Source organism: Eleginops maclovinus, chromosome 20 (genome assembly GCF_036324505.1).
Source record: "Eleginops maclovinus isolate JMC-PN-2008 ecotype Puerto Natales chromosome 20, JC_Emac_rtc_rv5, whole genome shotgun sequence".
Taxonomy (NCBI): domain Eukaryota; kingdom Metazoa; phylum Chordata; class Actinopteri; order Perciformes; family Eleginopidae; genus Eleginops; species Eleginops maclovinus.
In genome coordinates this window covers 8,592,574-8,614,100 of record NC_086368.1, presented here as the reverse complement: position 1 = coordinate 8,614,100, position 21,527 = coordinate 8,592,574, and the positions used below count along the sequence as shown (strand labels likewise).

General features: G+C 38.6%; 2 protein-coding genes and 1 non-coding gene across 3 annotated transcripts; all 3 read right to left on the bottom strand.

Moving 5' to 3' along the window:
• Positions 1 to 9,625: 9,625 nt before the first annotated feature.
• On the bottom strand, positions 9,626 to 9,697 carry trnap-agg (transfer RNA proline (anticodon AGG)). The gene has a single exon. It is a non-coding gene; the product is annotated as a tRNA-Pro (tRNA).
• A 1,595-nt stretch (positions 9,698 to 11,292) lies between these two features.
• Positions 11,293 to 13,252, bottom strand: LOC134883285 (guanylate cyclase activator 2B-like). The gene is made up of 3 exons (XM_063911589.1): positions 13,098 to 13,252; positions 12,695 to 12,881; positions 11,293 to 11,721 (listed from the first exon to the last, which is right to left on the bottom strand). Exons 1-3 carry the CDS (start codon positions 13,167 to 13,169, stop codon positions 11,651 to 11,653), a joined length of 330 nt encoding a protein of 109 aa, XP_063767659.1. The 5' UTR covers positions 13,170 to 13,252; the 3' UTR covers positions 11,293 to 11,650.
• A 3,017-nt stretch (positions 13,253 to 16,269) lies between these two features.
• LOC134883239 (guanylin-like) lies at positions 16,270 to 17,394 on the bottom strand. The gene is made up of 3 exons (XM_063911526.1): positions 17,235 to 17,394; positions 16,870 to 17,059; positions 16,270 to 16,749 (listed from the first exon to the last, which is right to left on the bottom strand). Exons 1-3 carry the CDS (start codon positions 17,307 to 17,309, stop codon positions 16,691 to 16,693), a joined length of 324 nt encoding a protein of 107 aa, XP_063767596.1. The 5' UTR covers positions 17,310 to 17,394; the 3' UTR covers positions 16,270 to 16,690.
• Between the last annotated feature and the right edge of the window lie 4,133 nt (positions 17,395 to 21,527).

Sequence of the window (21,527 nt, the reverse complement as noted above, 5' to 3'; positions counted from 1 at the left end):
CTGATTTGGAGTGCTGGTTTGGCCATCAGAGTCACCATGCCCAATAGTTGACAAGACAACACTATTGCCACTGTCCTTTTCCTGTTAGGAGGATTGGCATTTCCACATTCAGAGAAATGCTCCTCCCAGAACGAGTCACATCTCATCTCCTTCAATGTCCCCAGGGAAGCGGTCACCACCTCCCCTGCAGTGCACAAATCCACTGTTTGTGACTGCAGAATTGAATTGGCTGGCCTCAGCGCACCAAGCACATGGAGGAGAAATTTGCCAATGTCAAAGAAGTTCTGTCTGTTTAGCTGTGCCAAAAGACCACACGCCTCTGTACTAAGATCAAAAGGAGCACTGTCGTCCTCTGCTACCTCAGGCAAACTACTTATGACACTTTCCTCATTGTCAACTATGGACTTGGTGACATCATGATGACTAGTCCACCGAATCTGTAGTAGCCTTTTGAGTGTGGGAGTATTGAACCTGTTTGCAACATAATGTCTGTGACAGAATGTATTCAACGAATTGGCCAATTCAAAGAACTTTTTTGCAAGACGTTCTGATTGCATCGCATCTTCCACTGCCAAGTGGAGTTGAGGGTTGTAGCAGTGTGCATATGGAATGTCCTTACCTACTTTTTGTTGCAGCAAAGCCTGCACACCACCCCTCACCCCAGACATCACTGAAGCACCATCATAACATTGAGACACTAAATCCTCAGCATTGTATCCCAGGTCAGAGAGATGAGAGAGAATTTGGTTGCACACATATTCAGCATTAAGCTGTCCCAATTCAATCAAGCCAATTAAATGTTTTTCTGGGATGGCGTTGCAGACAAATCTTATTATTATTGAGAAATGCTCAATGTTGCAGCGATCCCTGGTGCCATCACTTTTAATGCAAAGTCCAGGAGAGTCAGATTCGTCATATTTGGCCCTGATATTTTTCAAAACCATTTTGGCTAGGGTTTCAATGATTTCGTTTTGAATGAGATTTGAAGTGTATTTGGCATTTTCGGGGATGCATTTTGCAATTTCTGCGAGTTTTGGATCTTTTTGAATAGTGTAATCAAACAGCCTAATTAAAAGAACTCCCTCATCCACATCCCCCTGACTATGCCCACGGAGAGCTAGCTCATTTACAGTGAGAAACTGAATGACTTCTCCAATGCTTCTAACATAGTATATGTTCTTTTCTAACTGTGTTTGTTCTAGTAGCTGCACGATACTTTCACCCGTCTCTGAGCGACGCTGGTATTCCTGCCATGCAGACATCACTCTAACGTGAGGAATACTAGAAGCATGTTTAAGAAAACCAATGTCTCGTTCTAGGGCTCTCTTCCAATTAGTGTATCCACGTTTTGTGAATATCTCCTCTCTTTCTGAATTGGAAACACCAAATTTGCGACAAGCAAAGCAAAAGCAGGCATCACGCGAGACTGAATACTCTAACCATGGCCGAGACTGGTAGCAGCCTGCACTAAAGCTTCTCACTGTTTGTCCAAATGGGTGCTTGGGATAACTACTTAAAAAGGGGCTGGGATGGGCTATCCATAATTAAGTCAGGAGCGGACAAGGCAGAGCTGGATGATGGTGTGTCCTGGTTTTGTGGAGGACGGATGTTTGCTAACTCCAAGGCAGTAACGCTCTGCTTGGTGTTGGTAGATGTGCTGCTGGGCTCAACAGTGGAGGCAGCATGGTTGTGGGTGCCTGTTTTTTAACGAACTGGAAAATGTAGCCCACCTAGCTAGCTAAACAAGTTACCAGTGAGTAGCAACAAATCAGGCAAGCTACATGGCTATCAATAAACCACCAAGTGAGCAACCTAAAAAAAACCTAAAATCTACAAGGCTATGAATATAATTTATAATAAGAGTAAAGAATGATCAAGAATCAAAGTTATAAGGCATATTGATTGCGAAGAGTTGCTAGCAACAAACAGGTTCTGTACCTCATGTATAAAGAAGTGTATGGTTTAGCGAATGGCGATATTGAAAGAAGGAGCACTGACTAAGCACACCCACACCTTTGAATTGGCCAATAGGAAAGCAGTGCATAGAGAACTATGAACGCTCAAAAATAGCAATTACAAAAAAAAACAGGGGACCCTCTCTCCTGCGGAAGCTACCTCCCTATAACTTTACTATCAGTGGATTTGAAAGTTCTCTCCAAATTACTAGCTATGCGCCTAGAATCTGTCTAAACCTCTATTATCTGCCCTGACCAGACCGGCTTTCTACAGAACAGATATTCATTCTTCAACACTAGGAGGCTTATTAATGTCATGTACAACCCCTCCACTTTATCACTGTCGGAGGCTGTGATTTTGCTTGATGTGGAAAAGGCCTTTGACCGCGTCGAGTGGGACTACCTTTTTTGCAGCTTGGAGAAATGTGGCCTAGGTGACACTTTTATTAGCTGGGTTAGACCTCTCTATACCTCCCCCACAGCCTCAGTTAGGACCAATAACACCTGACTGACTATTTTTTTCTCGCTCGCTCTACTAGGCAAGGCTGCAATCTGAGTCCATTGCTATTCGCAATTGCAATTGAACCATTGCCCTTAGAACAAGCCCTCATAACAGGCATTAAGCGATTTGGAGTTGAGCAGAATACCTCCCTTTATGCTGATGATTTGTTATTGTATGTTTCTAATCTCTCTGTCTCTATCCCAGCTGCCCTTGACATTTTTAGCCTGTTTGGTAAAATATCAGGGTATAAACTTAATTTGGACAAAAGTGAGCTATTCCCTTTGAACTCAGAAGCCCGTAACTATCCCATGCAGGCTCTACCTTTTAAAATTAGTACATGTGGCTTCACGTATCTTGGCATTCGCTTCCCGGATACATTTGCAGACTTATTTAAAGTAAATTTCACCCCTTTATTGACAAAACTACAGAACGACTTTGCACGCTGGTCATTACTGAACTTTTCCTTGTCGGCATGAGTCAATTTGGTTAAAATGAACTCCTTGCCCAAATTCTCATACCTCTTTCAGTCTCTACCCATTTTCCTTACGCAGTCATTTTTTCATAAAATTGATCATTTGTTGACTGAATTCATCTGGAATGGTAAAGTCCCTAGGCTTAGCAGGCTTATATTACAAAGCCCCAAATCTCTGGGAGGCCTTGCTCTACCAAATTTTACATTTTATTATTGGGCAGCCAATATCAGGATACTGCAACAATGGGCTCGGTTGGAGAACTCCCCATCTCCTCCTGCATGGTTGGCCTTACAGGCCTCCTCTTCTAGTCCTACTTCCTTGGCAGCACTTCCACATGCTCCTTTAAACTTTTCTTTTTCCCCCTACTCTAAAAATGTCATTGTTAAATCAACACTCAGGGTTTGGAACCAGTTTACGACACTTTGGCTTACAACTTTTTCTCTACTGGCTCCGATTGCAGCCAACCCCGTTTTCCCTCTATCTGTAATGGATAGGGCTTTCTCCTCCTGGTCCACACTTGGTATCAGAACCTTCAAAGAGCTATATATAGGAAATATATTTGCATCATTTGAACAATTATCTGAAAAGTACTCACTTTTAAGACCACACTTTTTTAGATACCTGCAAGTCCGCAATTTTGTCCGTAATATAAGTCCACAGTTTCCCAATCTCCCGGACTCTGTCCCCATTGACTCTTTTTTGAAGCCTGTACCTTGTACTAAGGGAATGATTTCTGTTATGTATTTGTTGATTTCTTCACTATGCCCTAACTCTCTACAAAACACTAAGCACCGATGGGAGGAGGACCTGGCTCAGGAGATTACTGAGGAGCTATGGGATGTAATTCTACACCGGATTCATTCCTCGTCAATTTCTTCCAGACATGGGCTGAACCAATGCAAAATTGTCCATCGCACACATTTAACCAAAGTTAGACTTTCCAAGATTTATGGTAACATTGATCCCACCTGTGACAGATGCCATCAGGCCCCGGCCACACATAGCCACATGTTTTGGTTGTGCCCTTCCTTACATGGATTTTGGTCTGAAATTTTTGAAACTATTTCAAATAGTATCGACATTCCAATTGAGCCGACAGCCCTAAAAGCTTTATTTGGGGTCACCCCCACTGATTTGGTACTACCGCGCTATAAGGCAGATGTAATAGCCTTTACAACCCTTTTAGCCAGACGGTTGGTTCTATTGAAGTAGAAACCCCCCTCTTCTCTGTCTCATTCTGTATGGTTAAGAGACATCTTGTATTTCATTAAGATGGAGAACATAAGGTGTGTCATAAGGGGCTCAGCGTCCAGATTTTATAAAACATGGGGTCCTTTTCTAAATTACATCAAGGAACACCACACTTTCGATGTACCATAGATAATTTTGTAGAGTCTTATTTTTTATTCATTTTTTTTTCCTTCCCTTTTTGGACATGGTGACTTGGGTGCGTTTCTTTGAGTTGTTTGATCACTGCACTCTCTGCTTTTATTATTATTATTAATTTATTTTTTCTTATTCTCTCTGGGCAAGACTTTATAATAGTGTTTGATAATGTTGATGGTCTATTTTTTTCAGAGTTTTCATTGGCTGGGCAGATGATTCCCCTGGGTGGGCAAGGCTTATCTCTGGGTGGGGCCCACGGGTGGGGCCCACCCCAGCCCACCCCAGCCCACCCGTAGACACGCCCCTGATTGTTTGCCGTTTCAAATACTTATGTTTACTTTTCTTTGGTTATGTTCACAGGATGTCTCTCAACCAGCCAGAGGAAACAAAAGTTTGAAGGTATCTCATGCCAAACATTGACAGGGTGATGTTTGTTTATCTGACAGGCCAGTTCACCGGACAATTTATTTAGAAACTTCGTCTAATTATTTACTTCAAGAAGAATGTAATCATTATCCAATGCAAGGAGGAGGCAGTACGTGTTGGCCTGCATATTTCTTTTTATTAAAACAGGGAACAACATCACTGTTTTTATCCGTTTAATTTATTACAGGTTGGTTATTTTGCATATTATTAATTCACAGATAATCGTAGAAACAAGGTGTTCCTGTAAACTACGATCCTTTTTCCTTAGATTTAATCAGACATTAAAAGTCAATATTTGTAATCCTTTAGAGTCCCATTAAAACAAGAAGAGATCTCTGTAGAACACTGTGGAGGAAGTTTCTTTTTTAGGATTTCCTGCAGATCGAGCAATAAACAACCTTTATGTCAGTTAGCATTTCCAACATGACTGGATGGATCTGATAGCATCATTTGTCAGACAGCTCCAATTATTATTCAGGACGCAAACATCCTCTGCTGCAAAACTTACTTTGGTTAAATCTTTAAAAACAGGTGGAGATTCAGGGAAGGTGGCACTGATTTAATATTTATTAAATGTTTACATTTTAGATTTTTATCCATGTCTAACATATCACTTACTTTTTGGAAGTGAATATTGATTTACAGTTGACAGTGTAATTATAGTTCATATTTTTACAGAGCAACAACTCAAGTAAATAAATTATGTATAAATATAGGGTTAGATTTTGTAACTTTAACATGTTATCTTTTCAGTTGAATTACCCAAAGCTACATATTTACTTTGTAGGTTGAGCAACATTGAACCTTAACAGGCATTTTTACTGGGTTACCGCTGATGAGCACAAAAAAAACAAATATGGAACCATTAATAATACATGATGTTGCCTTGAGTTCTAAAACGTTTTTTTATTTGCATTCACATGGATTTTAACTGTTTTCTCATGCTTATAGACCAAATGTTCAATCAATTTGTGGAGAAAATAATCATCTGATTGATCTACAAAGGAAAATGTTTATCAGTTGCAGCCCTGTTAACATTGAGCTGGAGGCTGCAGCTTATAACAATAATTTCAAATTGATTTACAGTTTCTACTGTTTAGACATGTTAAGTGGATGCCATTAACACTGACGAAATAATTCAAACACCTCATTGCTCATTTATACAATAAAAAGCTGAGTTCTCTGGAAACTGGTGCAATTACATCAAACTTTTCCCTTGGAATACTGAGGGTTTTAACCAGATTCTTGCTGTAGGAGACATTATCTTATACTGTGCCAGAGATCACCCCAAACCCTTACACCCTAAAAAGTTTCATGGCAATAATATACCATATGGAAAGTTTAGAATAAACAGAAATTTAACTCTGTTAACTGACAATCTTCTGGTTTCTGATTTAGGCAAATGGAAAATAAAGTGTGGTTGCTGGTCTATCGCTAGACAAAAACCAACATAGTTAACGGGTATTGTGAAATACGTTATATACGTGATATGTAAACAGCCACATATAGACAAAGGTCACACTTAAGTTTACAGCCTGGTTAAGTCAGAGTCTTAGGCAACATTCAGGTGGAAGATGAGTGAGCGATTGCACGGCCCATATAATATAAACACCAAATCTGATATTTCCAGAACAGCCATCAGGTTTGTTCTCCAGTTTGTAATTCCAAACAGAAATCAATGAGAGCCGAGTGAGGGGTTCATTCAACCGCTCAGGTTCAGGTTTATTTTGATATCCTTGTGAAAGAGATTATCGTCTATCATCCATTGAACAACCTACTTGAAATGAAGCCTGTCAAGATAATTCATCCATGACCCCAATGAGTGCAGGGGGGGGGGGGATGGGTTTGTCAAGATATGGAGGACACTGACCAGGCCTGTCACTTTGGATTCACCTTGGACCAGTCTTGCATGGGGCTCTATTATGAACATGGGTGGTGTCTGTGTTTGAGTCTTTGCAAAACCAAAAAATGGAAGCAAAACTATAAGGAATGGATTAAATCGGCCCTAAAGTTAGAAGCAATTATTAACCTTGTCTGCTACTGTCAATGCCTTCCAAGGGCAAGGTACATTTTCCTACCCAATGATATTAGTTTGTGGTAAAACTGTTCCCATTTAATATTTCCCAACAAAATTGGATCTTTGAAAGTTCATACAACCTGCCAACATTGCACCACATAGCATTGCAATAATCACATTGGTTAGTCTTCTAAAGTATTTTACATTGGTGACAGGTACGCTTGCACTCAAAAACGATGCAAATATAAAAACACAAATATTTATACACACAACAGTTTTCATGTCACATGGCCAACAAAAAAGAATGCATTTGTTTTTTGTACAAAACTTTAAAAAAAAAATGGAATACATCACATTGGGCTTTAAGAAATCCTGATGAGCACTTTTAAGTGATATTTCATAAACCAATCAATTAGTAAAAAAAAAAGTAATCATCACATAAGTGGATAATAAAAAGTTGCTGGAAATACACTTTATTTACTTAGGTCAGAAATCAAGGGACCACTTTTACAAAAGTACCAAAGAATTTTGAGTGGTAAAATGTTCCACCATTATCACTGTTAACTTAAAGTATGAGGAAATAACAGTTACTAAGGAGGGCAACCTCTACAGAGAATTCAATATCCACATATAGTGTTAGTTCCTGTAGCCTGGTGGAGCTTATGATACAGTTGAAAGATTGAGGAATGTGTAGGACGTTGACACATCTGATGTGACCCAAAGCCACAAGTTTTGTTTGATGCATTGGTTACAAAACAGTGACAGTTTATTGCTTAAAGCTTGGGCCAGGCACACAAATAAACATTACTCAATCAATGCAAGTACTTCAAAGTCAATAAGGAAGGTGAGGAGTGCTGAGTTTAAGGGCTGTGTAAACCCAAAATACTTCAAAGTCAATACACACATGTTTTTACTTGGTTTCACTTATTGCTTGACCACAAAAAACCCGTTGCCATGGACCTGACCTACTGGGACTTCCTGTGTGGGCCTTGCATGTTCTCCAAAAGTCCACAGACGTGCAAGTTAGGTAACACTGAGACATTGATCTTTGATGTATATGGGATCATCTGTTTGTTTGCTCAAACATACCGACTGACAACATGCTCCTCTCTAAGTGCATGCTGGGATTATCTCCAGCAGCTGGGCCCCGACCAGGATAAATAGAAAAAAAGCTGAATCAGTGAGGGTATTCCTTATCACAGAAGCTGTGACAATAAAAACACTCCTCATTAGGTGAAGATAACATTAAATAACTTAAGACATTCTCCCAAGGGAATCTCACTCACTAAGGACTTCTTTGGAAGGTCGGCAGGGTTCCCAGGAACTATGCAAGTATGTAATGTCAAGCTGTACCTTATCAAGGTTTATGACTTTTTTTTCCCCAGTACAAAAAGAGAGCCAGAAAATGGTTAACGAAATTAGATAGGTGCCACCTAAAATAAAACGGACACTGATAAATCAGCAACATATATTTTTTTACCCGATACGTTGTTTACGCTCCATATAAAGAGGACCTTTTCATCTATAGAGTCTTGTTGTTTAGGTGAGTCTGTGTAAGATGCTTCCAGTTTCATGGAGGCATCTAACATAGCTGTTGTTTTAAATAGAAACACATTTGCATGAGATCATATGCAGAGGACATATGCATTGAAGTTTTGCCCAGTATAAAAAATGGTTTAGTAAACTGTGCCCTCTGGTGGGTATTGAGTGGAACATGCAAACTGGGCAGAAGTACAACTACAGCCAAATAAACCAAAGGCATCAACAAGTATTTACATTACAATAATGACCCCTTCACTTAGTGTTTCATTAGTATGTTAAATATATCACATTACTATCTTTATTGTTACGATAAGGGGTTTAAAGGGGATTTTATGGCTTTAGCTGGTAAAGGTGGTGCTGATTCTCACACACACACACACACACACACACACACACACACACACACACACACACACACACACACACACACACACACACACACACACACACACACACAGTGTCTAAATATAAAAGACAATATTGAGACAACGTAGACACACTACAAAATGAGTCAAACATTAAAAAAACAAACTTCAACCAAATAAATTACCTGGAGATTTAAAATAAGTTCAAAGGAGATTCAAATGACTACAAAGAGACCAAAAGAGGCTAAACAACTATTGGATGTTTAATGCAGGAATAGTGTGGGCAATAACTATGACAGCTTGCCTCTACAGGTGGGATTAACCCTTCTCCGGCATCTCCCGAGCGTTCAATCCTGGTGTCATCGATTCGGAACCTAGAAATTAGTTTGATAGGCAGTATTTAACACAGCTTCATAGCGAACTAAACCTACCTCAAGCAGCCGGCTCCGTATTATCCGATTGAAATGTGTTGCAGATTTTGTGAAATAGTATTGGCTCCAACTGAAAGAATATCCCGCGCGGTATTTAAATTGTGCCCGGATGAGTCAATTGGTTGTTGACAGCCTGGCAGAATTGAGGAAGTGACGCAATGTGCGAGTGACCAGCCAGGTTAAAATGGCAGGGTAACGTACAAAACAACTATGAAGGGAATTCTCACGATTTTTTGCCGATCATATCAGTCCCTATCACTTGTTTTTTTCATGCACTTGTTAGTCCATCTGGAGGGTTTACACTCAAGTTATTGTTCATAAGGCATTAACTCATAATTGTGTGAGAAACGAGAACACCCCGCTACATTAAATTAGTGTAAAAAAGTTATAAACATTGAAGCAAATAATAAATACATTCATGTTAAACTCATTACATACTGATTTTGAACGGTACCTTCCTGTTGCTGAGGCATTATAACATTAACAGAGAAGAAACTTCTAATTATCATTAAAGTTTTTAAAATCTGAGGGCTCGTCCGGGATTTGAACCCGGGACCTCTCGCACCCTAAGCGAGAATCATACCCCTAGACCAACGAGCCGCGTACCGCGCTAATCACATGTAAAATACTTCTAAACAAGAAATACGACGGACATCTCTCCTACGTTTGAATAAGTTTCATTTATTATTGTATGGAGAAAGGAAACGTTGTTACGTCTGGTATCGGTGCCCCACAAACACTTCGACTTTTCTTTCCATATGAAGTTACTGCAGTATCCTGGTAGCATGACAAAACGTATTTGAATTAAAACAGTCAACATTTTAAAAGCAACTGCAAAAGAAAAGAAATGGACACTTAAAACCTAAATACATCGTTGCAACACTTGCATTAATAAATGAATTCTCCGTATAGCTTACCATAATTCAGTTAATGTTGACTCACTCATCGTGTTGTCAAAGTTTAGTGCTTGTGAGATATCTTTAGTTACTGGTGGGACCCTCACATAAAAACCGCCAGAGGTCGACAAACGTTAAAAGGAGAATAGATACAAGAGGCGAAAGGTCTCACTCCATGCTACTTCCGCCTCTGTGTGGATCTGTAGCCTACATATTATGTTGGACAGAAATGTGTCTCAGTCACTGTTTCATTGTTCATGTTTGAATCTAGTCCATTTTTACATAGCTTTATCCCAGGATGAACAGACATAACAGATGTAAAGAATAGAATAATAAAATAACAATAACAATATTCAATAGTAAATCCATAAAATGAAATGAGACACATAATGTGAACATGGGCTTTATACAAAAATGAACTAGATTATTATTTTTTTTGTTTATTATTGTTATTTAATTGTATTTTGTTGAAGGTTTGTAACTATTGTCTATTTATTTCTCAATTGTCCTATTTCTTTATTCAGATTTTTCTAAATGATGCAGCCATGTCAAAATAAATCTTAGCCAAATTAGTAGTATAAGTCACAGCCAAATTAGTAGTATGAGTAAAACATGTTTAAATTTGTTTTTGTTTTAATCTCTATATATACCTAATATTGTTTTTTTCAGGGTTGGGGAAACAGGACCCAAGTGCAGTAAATCAAGGGGAAGCAGGTAAGGGTCAAAAACAAAAAGCGAGCTTTATTCAAAAGTTGTTGATGAAAACACGAAGCAAGGGGAACACAGGACATGAAAAACACTTAGCTCCAGACATGAAAGGGGCCAGGGACAGGCAGGTAACATGGAAGGGATCAGGGAAGAAATTACGATGACCATTTATTTCGGGTTTATGGATCTGTGGATGCAGATGAATACAATTCAGGCAGTTTAGCTGCTTAAAATGGTTGTAAATAGGAGGTCATGTGATGAGTGATAACAATGTGTGCCATGTTATAAATGTGAAGCGCAGGGAATATGAAAGCAGTTGACTGATATATCATGCATATCACTGCCTGATGTCAGTCATAAACTTTTCCATAAATAAGCAGTGTGTGTGGGTGTGTATGTGTCTTTGTGTGTGTGTGTGTGTGTGTGTGTGTGTGTGTGTGTGTGTGTGTGTGTGTGTGTGTGTGTGTGTGTGTTTGTGTGTGTGTGTGTGTGTGTGTGTGTGTGTGTGTGTGTGTGTGTGTGTGTGTGTGTGTGTGTGTGTGAGCAAAACATAAAACTTGAAACATGAAGTAAAAACTGCTTTCAAGGATGCAAAGAATACACATTTTTATTATCAAGAAGCTACACACTCAATAAATTAAAAGTTCAATAAGAAGACAATAAAGTACTATTAAAATACTCCAAGACATCTGCTTTCCATTTTACTTGTGAACATCACCAACACGTGTAAAAATGGTGAGAATGAGAATTGTAAATGTTTTAATAAGCCTAAATTTCAATTCAAAATGGTTATGTCGACCAGTGAGCACCAGGGTTGGTTGCTAGGTGACAGGACGGTTTTGCCGATGTCCATGGTTGCCTTATACATATAAATATAAAAGAAGGATGTTGGATGAAGGCCTCAGAGGCTCTCTGTCCGACGTGTGTGTGTTTCTAGCAGATGGCAGCCTCAGTTCAGACACCCAAAGCAGGAGGGGTTGACACATATCTCACAAGGATCGCTAGACACCATGATAGAGGCTGGAAAGTGCAAGAAAGAAAAAGAAAAACATACATATTAATCAGACTTGACATGAAAAAGTGAAAGTGTTTTTCTTTTCCTCAAGGACCAGGTTTTCATTTTCATTTAATGTTGCAATTTTAAAAATGAGCTCCGTTTCCGTATCCTTCTCAATACACCAACAAGGTTGTTGCCTTTGTCTATTAAGTTTCAATGGCCCCGAAAAAGTATTTGAACAGCCATTCATAGGCGTCTTGTCTGGCATTATCATTCCAAAGCCTCTTTATGGTGCTGCAATTGCAGGATGTGCATAATACAAAGTGTAAACACACAACTCGAGGAATCCATTTGAGCATACTGAAGCCTGCGCGCGATGTCAGCGTGTTGAAGTCAAGAGCAAAGGTTTTTCTCAGTGTTAACACAGTGTCTCTAAGAGCCTGTGCGTTTGTTTCCTATATGAATGTACCAATAGACCAATGTTAACAATTTCTCACTGAGCAATTCCGTAGGTGGCAAAGCAGGTACTTTATTCAGGAAAAGTGTAGATTGGTGCATTCTTGCTGAATGTCAGATCTCATGTCTGAATGGATACTTCAAACAAATGAGATGCAACTCAATGATTAACAAACTTTGGACAGCCAGGCTAAGTTTTCAGTGCTATGCTACTCTAACCAGCTAACACAGCTCCTTCATAATGGAAATGTTGGTTGTGTCCTAAGCAAATCTCGTTGAAAGATAAAACCCCAAAGAGCTTGTTCCTCTCTGCCATAAAGCTAAATTTGTGTGCAAAAGGTATTCAAAACACATTTATGAACTAATCAATATGTTGCTTCACTATAATGGATATGGCTAATCCAGTGTGCTGGTTTCGTCAATATTAAGAATTGCACCAAGTGTGTTCACCACGGAAATTAGGCCCCAAACTGCTTTTTTATCTGGTTGAAAATAAAGAATTGTTTTCTAACAATCACATTCTCCTTTGCAAAGTCTTACCTAGTTCGGAGAAAATGATGCCTGTCCCTTTCCCTTGACACACTGGCCGAAAGACTTGAGGCAGGACAGGATTAGCGCAAGCAGCTACCACGCTTTTCTCAGAGAGGTGAGGGCTCACATCTTCATCAAAATCCATCAGTTCATTCAGCTGCTTCACTGCCTCCAAGGGGAAGATCCTGTTTCCAACCTAGTGGAGGGCAAGAAAAAACTGTGAGGCACAAAATAAATCATGCAGAACTACCAACAGAAAGGGACTTTGGAGTGAGAAAAAGATATTTAGATTTCATGGTGTCAATACACTATAATTTCTAAGATGCATTCAGGAAAATACAGAAAAATCTACTAAGAAGCAGCTTGAGTGATAAAAAAGGTCAAGGTATTTCCAAGAACAGGTAATACTCACTTTAACCTGCACACCTACAGCTCCACTGCACACACACAGCACCAAAACAAGGACGACACTGAACACTCTCATTTTCAGATGATGCAAGATGCTTCTCAGTTCAGAGGAGAGATTCTTCTGTGGTCTCTGGATGTCTGCTCGGCCTCTTATAGGGAGTCTGGACAGGTCTTTTAGTGATTTATTGACTAAGACGTTTGGTAGGTGTGAAAAGTAGGGGGGAAACTCCGTGGTTAAAGATAACCAAAGGTATTGAGCACTGTAAGCGTTCTGGATCCTCTTTTTTAGTTTACAACCATAATCCTTTATAGTTTTTATAACCTCTATCTCTGTTGTTTCCTCCGTCAGCTCTATATTTGATTATTTACTTTGGGTTTCATTCTTAAGCATCAGATGCCTCAGTGCCACCCAATAAATCTCCCCCATTGTCTCTCTCCCACAGGTATTCATCACAGAGCCGTCTGATAAGGGAGAGGCCATATGAACAGAGCTGAACCAAATAGGTCACCTGTTTGCAAAGCTGTGATATTATGACTCTTTGCTGATGCAAATGGCTACTTATTGTGTTTGGTTACACAGTCAGAAAAAGGCATCTTAATGCACCTTAAACTGTCAAGTATCATTTATGTATACTTTCACGTCATGGGAAGCTTTATCCCAAAGTTTGACAATGGATAGGAGTCAAATGTGTGACGTCAGAGGCAGTCACAGCCCCGAGCTCCTCAATCAATAATGAAGTGTAGCTGACTGTGTGAACTGATTGTTTCATGAGTCACATCAAGGTCAGAAAATCAAACATATTCAGCAGGGTAACTCATGAAATCAAGGTTTCCTGATCATCCTTTTTTTTAAACTTTGAGTCAGACATTGCTTGTTCGTAATTTGGGCAGAATTGTCTACGACTATCTAAAATGACAAAGCAAAGAGATTAAATGAGCTGTTGCAGCAATTCATAGAATAGAAGAAACAAAGAAAACCAAGCAGACCAGCCAAAGTATTGAATCTAGATATGTACTATGATCACTTAATCTCACTCACATACACAAAGACAAACATACAACATATGTTAATAAGTAAGTAAGCTTTGGATAATCCATAGAGCCAACATTTAGATTTTCATTGAACATTATATCATATAACTATTAACCTTTTTGAAGTTCCACTGGACATTACAGTGATAATATGCTGTATTTTAAAAAATACAAGAAGGTATGTAGTGGACTTGAAAGTAGGGGGAAAAAAGTTTTCCACACATCACGCTCCTTATGCTTTTATCTTTTATTTGGATGACGTTTCTACACCTCAGGTCTTTTTCAAGATTAATGGTTGTTAATCTTTGGGTTTGAAATTGGATTGGAAAAGAAATGTCTATTATTGGTTTCCCCAGAAACAGAGTAAATGTGCCTTGAAATGATCAATATTGGAAAACAGGGAGAACATATTATCATGGGAAATAAAAAGGAGAATATGAGCACTGGACCATTTCCAGACTCAATCTATAGGCATACAAAATAGTGACATTTGAGAAGTATGTCAACATTCACCAAAGTTTTCAAAGTATTCAAAGCAGGAAAAGATGTTATGTTTGCTCAGGAGTGATGTGGTCTATCTCATTTTCATACAATAATTGAACATTTAGGGCATGTTGACACAGCATGCACTTTTACCGCAACCCCCTTTTGATAGTTAAGTAGATACAACTTATATAACTGGAAAAGTCATTTAATAAAACTGAAAAATGAAGTACAGGCTCAGTGCTCGGGGAACATCAGTCATTCATGGGTATGAGGGCCAAAGTATATGAATTACATTGTCCTTAAAATCAATAGTGTCAAGGCTGTTGCTCTGAAAGAGGAGGCCAACGATTATTACCGTAAAAAATGGGTTCTAAGTGTTGTAACTACAACCTGAAATGAACCAAGTCAAATATAATGAGTGTGGAGTGAATTCTGTGGGAGCATAATCGACAATATGACATCTTAATAATCAACAGCTATGAAAAAAACATTATGTCCCTACAGCTCAATGAAGCTGTTTCTGCTGTTATATGACACACTAAACTAAAATTCCGTATTTTCTGACCTTTTATTTGATTTCCTCCAATTATTTGCCCGCCGAAATACATTTTGGATACATTTTTCTACCTACATGTCAAAATGTTCAAAACTTTCTCCATACTTAATTTGGAGGAATGTTGCCATATTTCTATATCTATATAATTATAATTTCTGGCCAAAAGCTGGTAAGATTATGTCCTATTCTAATTTGCATATAGATTACAAATATATCTCTTGGTAAGCGCAATAGAAAAAACAGCATATACCAGAAATATTAGTTTTTCGTTGCTGCATAAACATACTGTACAGCATACTGTATGCATTCATGTAAATTCATGTCACATATATATGCACTTATTATAATATAAATGATATCCCTTCAGGCATCAAGGCTGCGAGTACATTGCAAGTGTCAGAGAGAATCCACTAATGCCACGTACTGACTGTATATTTTTATAATGAGGTAGTTTGACTGCATGCATAGAATAATTTATTCATTATTTCAAACATGGACATATATATTTAAGGCTGAAACGAAGGAGATTGAGGCTTGAAAGAAGTACAACTCAGCATATTTACACAGGCATTTCTGGAAAACAAGCTCCGAAAAAACCCCTGTAATCCAACTGCAGCAGCAACCAAAAAAAAAAATAGTTAGCAGTGAGCTCATGAAGAGGGTTTAGCATTTATAGTACCTCGATACGTTTCGAGCAGGCTGAAACAAAGAGAAAAGGCCAGTAAAATTAGCCTTGTACTTATTAGCTCTTTTATCCCCCTGTATGTATTTTATATTTTGTATTACATAAAATAATAATAATAATAATAATAATAATAATAATAATAATAATAATAATAATAATTTATCTTATTTGCACCATGCATGTTGAGTTGTTGGAGGAGCACGCGACATAAGATTTTCATTGCCAACATATACGCTGTATCTGCTGTGCATATGACAAATAAAACCTTGAAACCTTGAAACCTTGAATAATAATAATAATAATAATAATAATAATAATAATAATAATAATAATAATAATAATAATAATAATAATAACAATAATAAAAATGGGAATAGTGAACTTCAGTTTACAGGAAAGAACACAATGTGCACATGATTTTTGAATGAAAGCCTTTTATTGAAAACAATGTTAAGAAACAAGCAAAAAAGAAACTTCTCTTTTAAATATGTATACAGTACAAAGCTTGGTCAGATAGAAATGTAACAAACAATGTAAATTCCAAAAATAAAAGGCATGATGGAAATGAAAAATAAAGTAAATATGCTACAGTAACAGTTTGCAAAAAAACAACAAAAACAATAACAACATCAACATACCTTGTTTGATTTCTTTCTTTTAGGGGGCTTTTTTTGCTCTATTAAGTACCAATAGGACAGAGTCAGAGCCTGTGTATTCAGGGAACATAATGTCATTGTCTCATCAGGTAAATCTATTTTTCAAATTCTCTGTACTATAGTTGTGAGGGGGGAGGAAACAAATCACAAGTCTTAAGCTGGGCAAAGTGTTTGTTGCTTGTTTAGCAGCCGGTGCAGGCAGCAAAAGCGCAGATCTCACAGACGTCCCTGGGTACCATAGCTGAAATAAAGACAAAAAAACATTAGACACACTGTTTTTATCACCTGAGCCTCCATATTCATGACTTGGCATACTTCATATTCCACTCAGAGAATTGCTGTTATAATAAAGTGGTTTCACCTAGTCTGGCAAGGGATGCAGATGCTCCTCTCTGCCTACAGAGGGGCAGGAACTCCTGGGGGAGCATGGGGTCGGCACAGACGGACCCGGTGCCTGCCCTGAGCCGTGGGCTCTGTTGTCTTGCACCGCTGCTCTCTGTCAGCTCCTGGAGTCTGATGACGCCTTCCAGAGAGAAAGACAATCCATTCTCCTGAAAAGAAAAATAAATGTTAGTGTTAAAGAACTGCATCTTACCAGTTTGCTGTGGCAGATAGTATGGTTTGTAATCTAAAAGAGTAAAGGGTGCAGGTTGTTGGTAAGCTGCATGAACGAAGCTATTGTCCAGGAACAGTGAGTACTACAGAAATGATAAATAATGCACTTACTTCAACCTGCACAGCCTCAGAGGTCCAGCTGAGAGCCATGACCAGGACAGCGATGGTGGCAAGTGTGGTCTTCATGGTGACAGCGAGATGTCTTGCAGTCTTTATCTCTTGTGGTTGGTGTGCTCAGCAGGTGCTTAGCTCAGTGAGTGCTTTCCTTCCATCCACAAGCCTCCTTTTAAACAGTTCTGCCCTGCAGCAATGCAGTCATGTGACTACAGGTGCAAAGTTTTTCTCACAGATTAATCATTAATGAAGGGGTTTTACAGGGCTGTAAAGGGGAATTCATAAATCCTTCTTTTGCCTCATCACCTGCCTGATTATTTTATGGATCCCTGGCTCTCTTGGCAGTTCTGTCTTGTAGAATTGATCACACCTCAGGTTGGTTAAACAGTTACCATTCGCTCCATTGATGATGGTGAAAGCCAGATCAGCCCATTGTTAGAAAGTCCTGTTACTCACCTCTAAGCAAATTGTTTAACTTTGTTGTGCTGACATGTCTGACATAGCTGGATCATATCATATTTAAAGGAAAGTCTCATGTTTTTTAATATTTTTATTTGGAGATGTATTGTTTTTATACAGAAAAAAAACATCAGAGGAAAAAACGTTTTACATTTTTTTTCTTTTCTTTGCCTGATTGAGGGACACACATGCAATTACATTTAATCCGAATAAAATATTAGTAGAATCTTTCATCCAGAAATGAACTTGTAATATGAAATTATGTATTTACTGATGCATGAAAAAACATAACATTCACTTTAGTAGCCTACAGTATGAAATCTTACATTCCGTTTTATCTTATGTAAGATAGATTAGATAAGGTGCCGCTAGGTGGTCATTAATGAAAAAGAACACCTGACAAGGTGATCATGGATCCTAACGCTTATTTCACAGCCGCATAAACTATACAAAGTAAATAAACCCACAACTTGATTCAAAATATTGGTTTTTTGTGATTTAAAAATGATCGTTTATTACTTCTGCTAAGTCCTCCTTAGCATCAGCCATGTGCTCCTTAACAGCGGTCTGTTAGCGAGTATTTACAACCTCTGAAATGTCGAAATTGGCCAATCAGAATCAAGTTTACTTATTTCTGCACTATTCTATAACTTGCATATTTTCCTTCTTCTTATTTCTTTAAAATCTTAAATATATTGTACGTTGCACTGTTGATGGGGCCTGTGACTAAAGGTTTTCATTGCTTGTTGTGCATTTGACAATAAAACCTTTGAATTCATGAATCCTTAAAATATGAGATTTCTACTTTAAAGGCTTGAGGGTGTAACAACAGTTGTTAAAGCTTTCAAGAGGACCCAGTTGCTGCAAACCACCTACATAACTATAGATGTCGTTCTCTTGATGCTAAATAGATTGCTTTTTAGACAAAGCTTCGGTGAAAAGGTTTATAACTCAGGAATCAAACCTGTGACCTTCCATTAATGGGACGACTATGATCACTAGGTTTCTCAAGGACAGCTAGAGGCAGCGATAAAAATCAATTGATTATGCTTCTGAGCGGCACCAAAGGCACATACACATACACAGGAGCGTAAGGGTGTTACAGGCCACCATTATTTTTTTAACGAGCTCATTAAACACAATTTTGCACACTGAGCATAAAGGGTCGGCACATTACGTTTCAACAGTCGTCATCAAACCTGTAGAAAGGGAGATTGCAACATAAACAGTCTCTGTGCCTATTATTTAATTAGTTATATGTATATAGAGATCTATTTGGTAATTTTATTCAAAAAAAGGATAAGCAGGATGTTATTTAAAATGTTTACAATCATCACCAATTTATTTGAAAGAAACTAAACTAGTAATTTATTGATTTGGCAAACAAGTATGTAGTTCATAACTCATTGGTTTTGTTACGGCCTTGCGTAAATATTCCAATTTAAAACCTTTCTGTTTCATTGTGTATAGTTTTTTCGAAAATAAATGTTTGCTTTTTAACTTCACTCACACTAGTTATGAATCACTAGTACAGATCAGCCATAACAATATGATCGCTGATAGGTGAAGTGAAGAACAGTGATTATCTTTTTACAATGGCACCTGTCAGTGGGTGGGATATGTTGGGCAACAAATGAACACTTTGTCCCCACAATTGATGTGTTGGAAGCAAGAAAATTGGGCAAGCATAAGGAAGTGAGCGACTTTGAGAAGGACCACATTTTGCTGCCTATACGACTGGGTCAGAGCATCCCAAAAACTGCAAATCTTGTGGAGTGTTCCGGGTCTGCAGCGGTCACTACTTACCAAAAGTGGTCCAAAGATGGAAAACCGGTGAACTGGCGACAGGGTCATGGGTGTCCAAGGCTCATTTATGCGCGTAAGGAGCGAAGGCTGGTTCGTGTGGTCGGATCCAACAGAAAAGCTACTGTAGCTCAAATTTTTGAAACAGTTAATGCTGGTTGTGTTAGACAGGTGTTGTTGCATATGGGGCTGTGAATAGGTAGACCGGTCAGGGTGCCCATGCTGACCCCTGTCCCCCTCATCAGAACTGGACCCGGGTGCAATGGCAGAAGGTGGCGTGGTCTGATGAATCACATTTTCTTTAATTAATGTGATTGGCCGGGTGAGGAAGACATGGCACCAGGAAGCACTATGGGTATAAGGCAAACTGGCGGGGCAGTTTGATGCTCTGGGTTATATTCTGCTGGAAAACCTTGGGTCCTGCCATTCGTGCGGATGTTACTTTGACACGTACCACCAATTACTAAACTTGTTGCAGATCAAGTACACCCCTTCATGGAGACTGTATTCTCTAATGGCAGTCTTCTCTTTCAGCACACTGATGCACCCTGCCACACTGCAGAAATGGTTAAGGAATGGTGTGAGGAACAAAATAACAAGTTCAAGGTGTTGACTTGGCTTCCACATTCCCCAGATCTCAATCCATCGAGCGTTCGTGGGATATGCTGGATCAAAAAGTCCGATCCATGGTGGCCCCAACTCCCAACTTGCTATAAAGGATCTACTGCTGACGTCTTGGTGCCAGACACCACATTCCAATCCACTCCATTTTACAGGCAAATCATCTTATGTTTTACTTAACTATATTACACTATAGTTACTTTTACTTAGAAAAATACATGTTTTTTTACATTATATGCATTCGTTAACAAATAATACCCCTCTATTTTACAATTACAAAGTATCTAAAATTGTCTCCCTATCAACAAACTACAACATCAAAATGCGCTTACATGTATATCTTTGCTATACAAACAAGGACATGTAATAATAAATAATCTAATGATACTGTATACTGTGTTGTCCTGCATATTAAGTACTTTTACTTTTGATAATTTAAGAACATTAAGCTGATAATACTTATGTACTTCAACTTAACAAACTGTTTGAATTCAGGACTTGTTATTCTAATTTATCTAAAGTAAAAGATCTGAGTACTTCTTCCCCACCTGATAGTGTGAATGGTAATCTGTCCCTATTTTGCCCGTGACAGACACAACCTCTCCCTCCACTGTATAATGGGATAGGCTCCTTTCCTCTGAGCCACACATACACATGATAAGCAGGTAGAGATAATGGAATAATAAATAATTGTATTAGTCATCACCAATTGCACCCACCATGCAGTCCATGCAGACAGTTGGGAGTGGTACATGACACTGAGATGGCTTTGTTAATCAATAACCTTTACTTCAGACAGCTTTGCCCAATCAGGTCTTTTGAAATCCAGCCAAAAGGCTGCCAACACAGCAGGGAGGATATCCGGCGGAAATGTGTGGGCGGTACAGTGTGATCTAGAAGGAAATAGGGTGAAGTGTTCCACCTAAATAATTGAAGTTTACTGAAATATTTAAAATGTTTGTGCTCTTATGTGATGTGGAGAAATGTTGGTGTGGAGGTTACAGGTGATGGCGTTGACTGGCTTTGAGAACTGCACTCTCCTGTAACCTCTGAGGGTAGTTGACTTCATAATTCAAAAGGGTAATGATTTAAAGTCCGCATTTGTCGATGCTTGTCAAAAAGGTTCTCTGTTGAAACAAGACGTGAAAAATAGGCTCTATGTCAAGGGAAAGGGCAATTATTCAGACAGGTAAGACAAATGATGACCACTTAGGCCAGAGGGTTGTAAATCATCAGCCTGAGGGTGAATAGAGTTTTTATTTAACCTCTTCTCACAGCAGACATCTTACAGTCAAGTGGATCAGCAGGCAGTGTTTCTCGTTCAGGACGATTCATCATGTCTTTAACTTAAATGTTACCTTTGACCTTCTGGGTTTAAGATGATCTAAATTCTTGAAACCGGTTTTA

Bases quoted from the DNA above. Each gene is read 5' to 3' on its own strand.
- LOC134883239 (XM_063911526.1), bottom strand. From the start codon at position 17,309: ATGAAGACCACACTTGCCACCATCGCTGTCCTGGTCATGGCTCTCAGC. The intron at 17,060-17,234 runs GTAAGTGCATTA...TTTTCTTTTCAG, and splicing joins CTGAGGCTGTGCAGGTTGAA to GAGAATGGATTGTCTTTCTC. The intron at 16,750-16,869 runs GTGAAACCACTT...TCTTTATTTCAG, and splicing joins TGCATCCCTTGCCAGACTAG to CTATGGTACCCAGGGACGTC.
- LOC134883285 (XM_063911589.1), bottom strand. From the start codon at position 13,169: ATGAGAGTGTTCAGTGTCGTCCTTGTTTTGGTGCTGTGTGTGTGCAGT. The intron at 12,882-13,097 runs GTGAGTATTACC...GCCCTCCACTAG, and splicing joins CTGTAGGTGTGCAGGTTAAA to GTTGGAAACAGGATCTTCCC. The intron at 11,722-12,694 runs GTAAGACTTTGC...TGCACTTTCCAG, and splicing joins CATCATTTTCTCCGAACTAG to CCTCTATCATGGTGTCTAGC.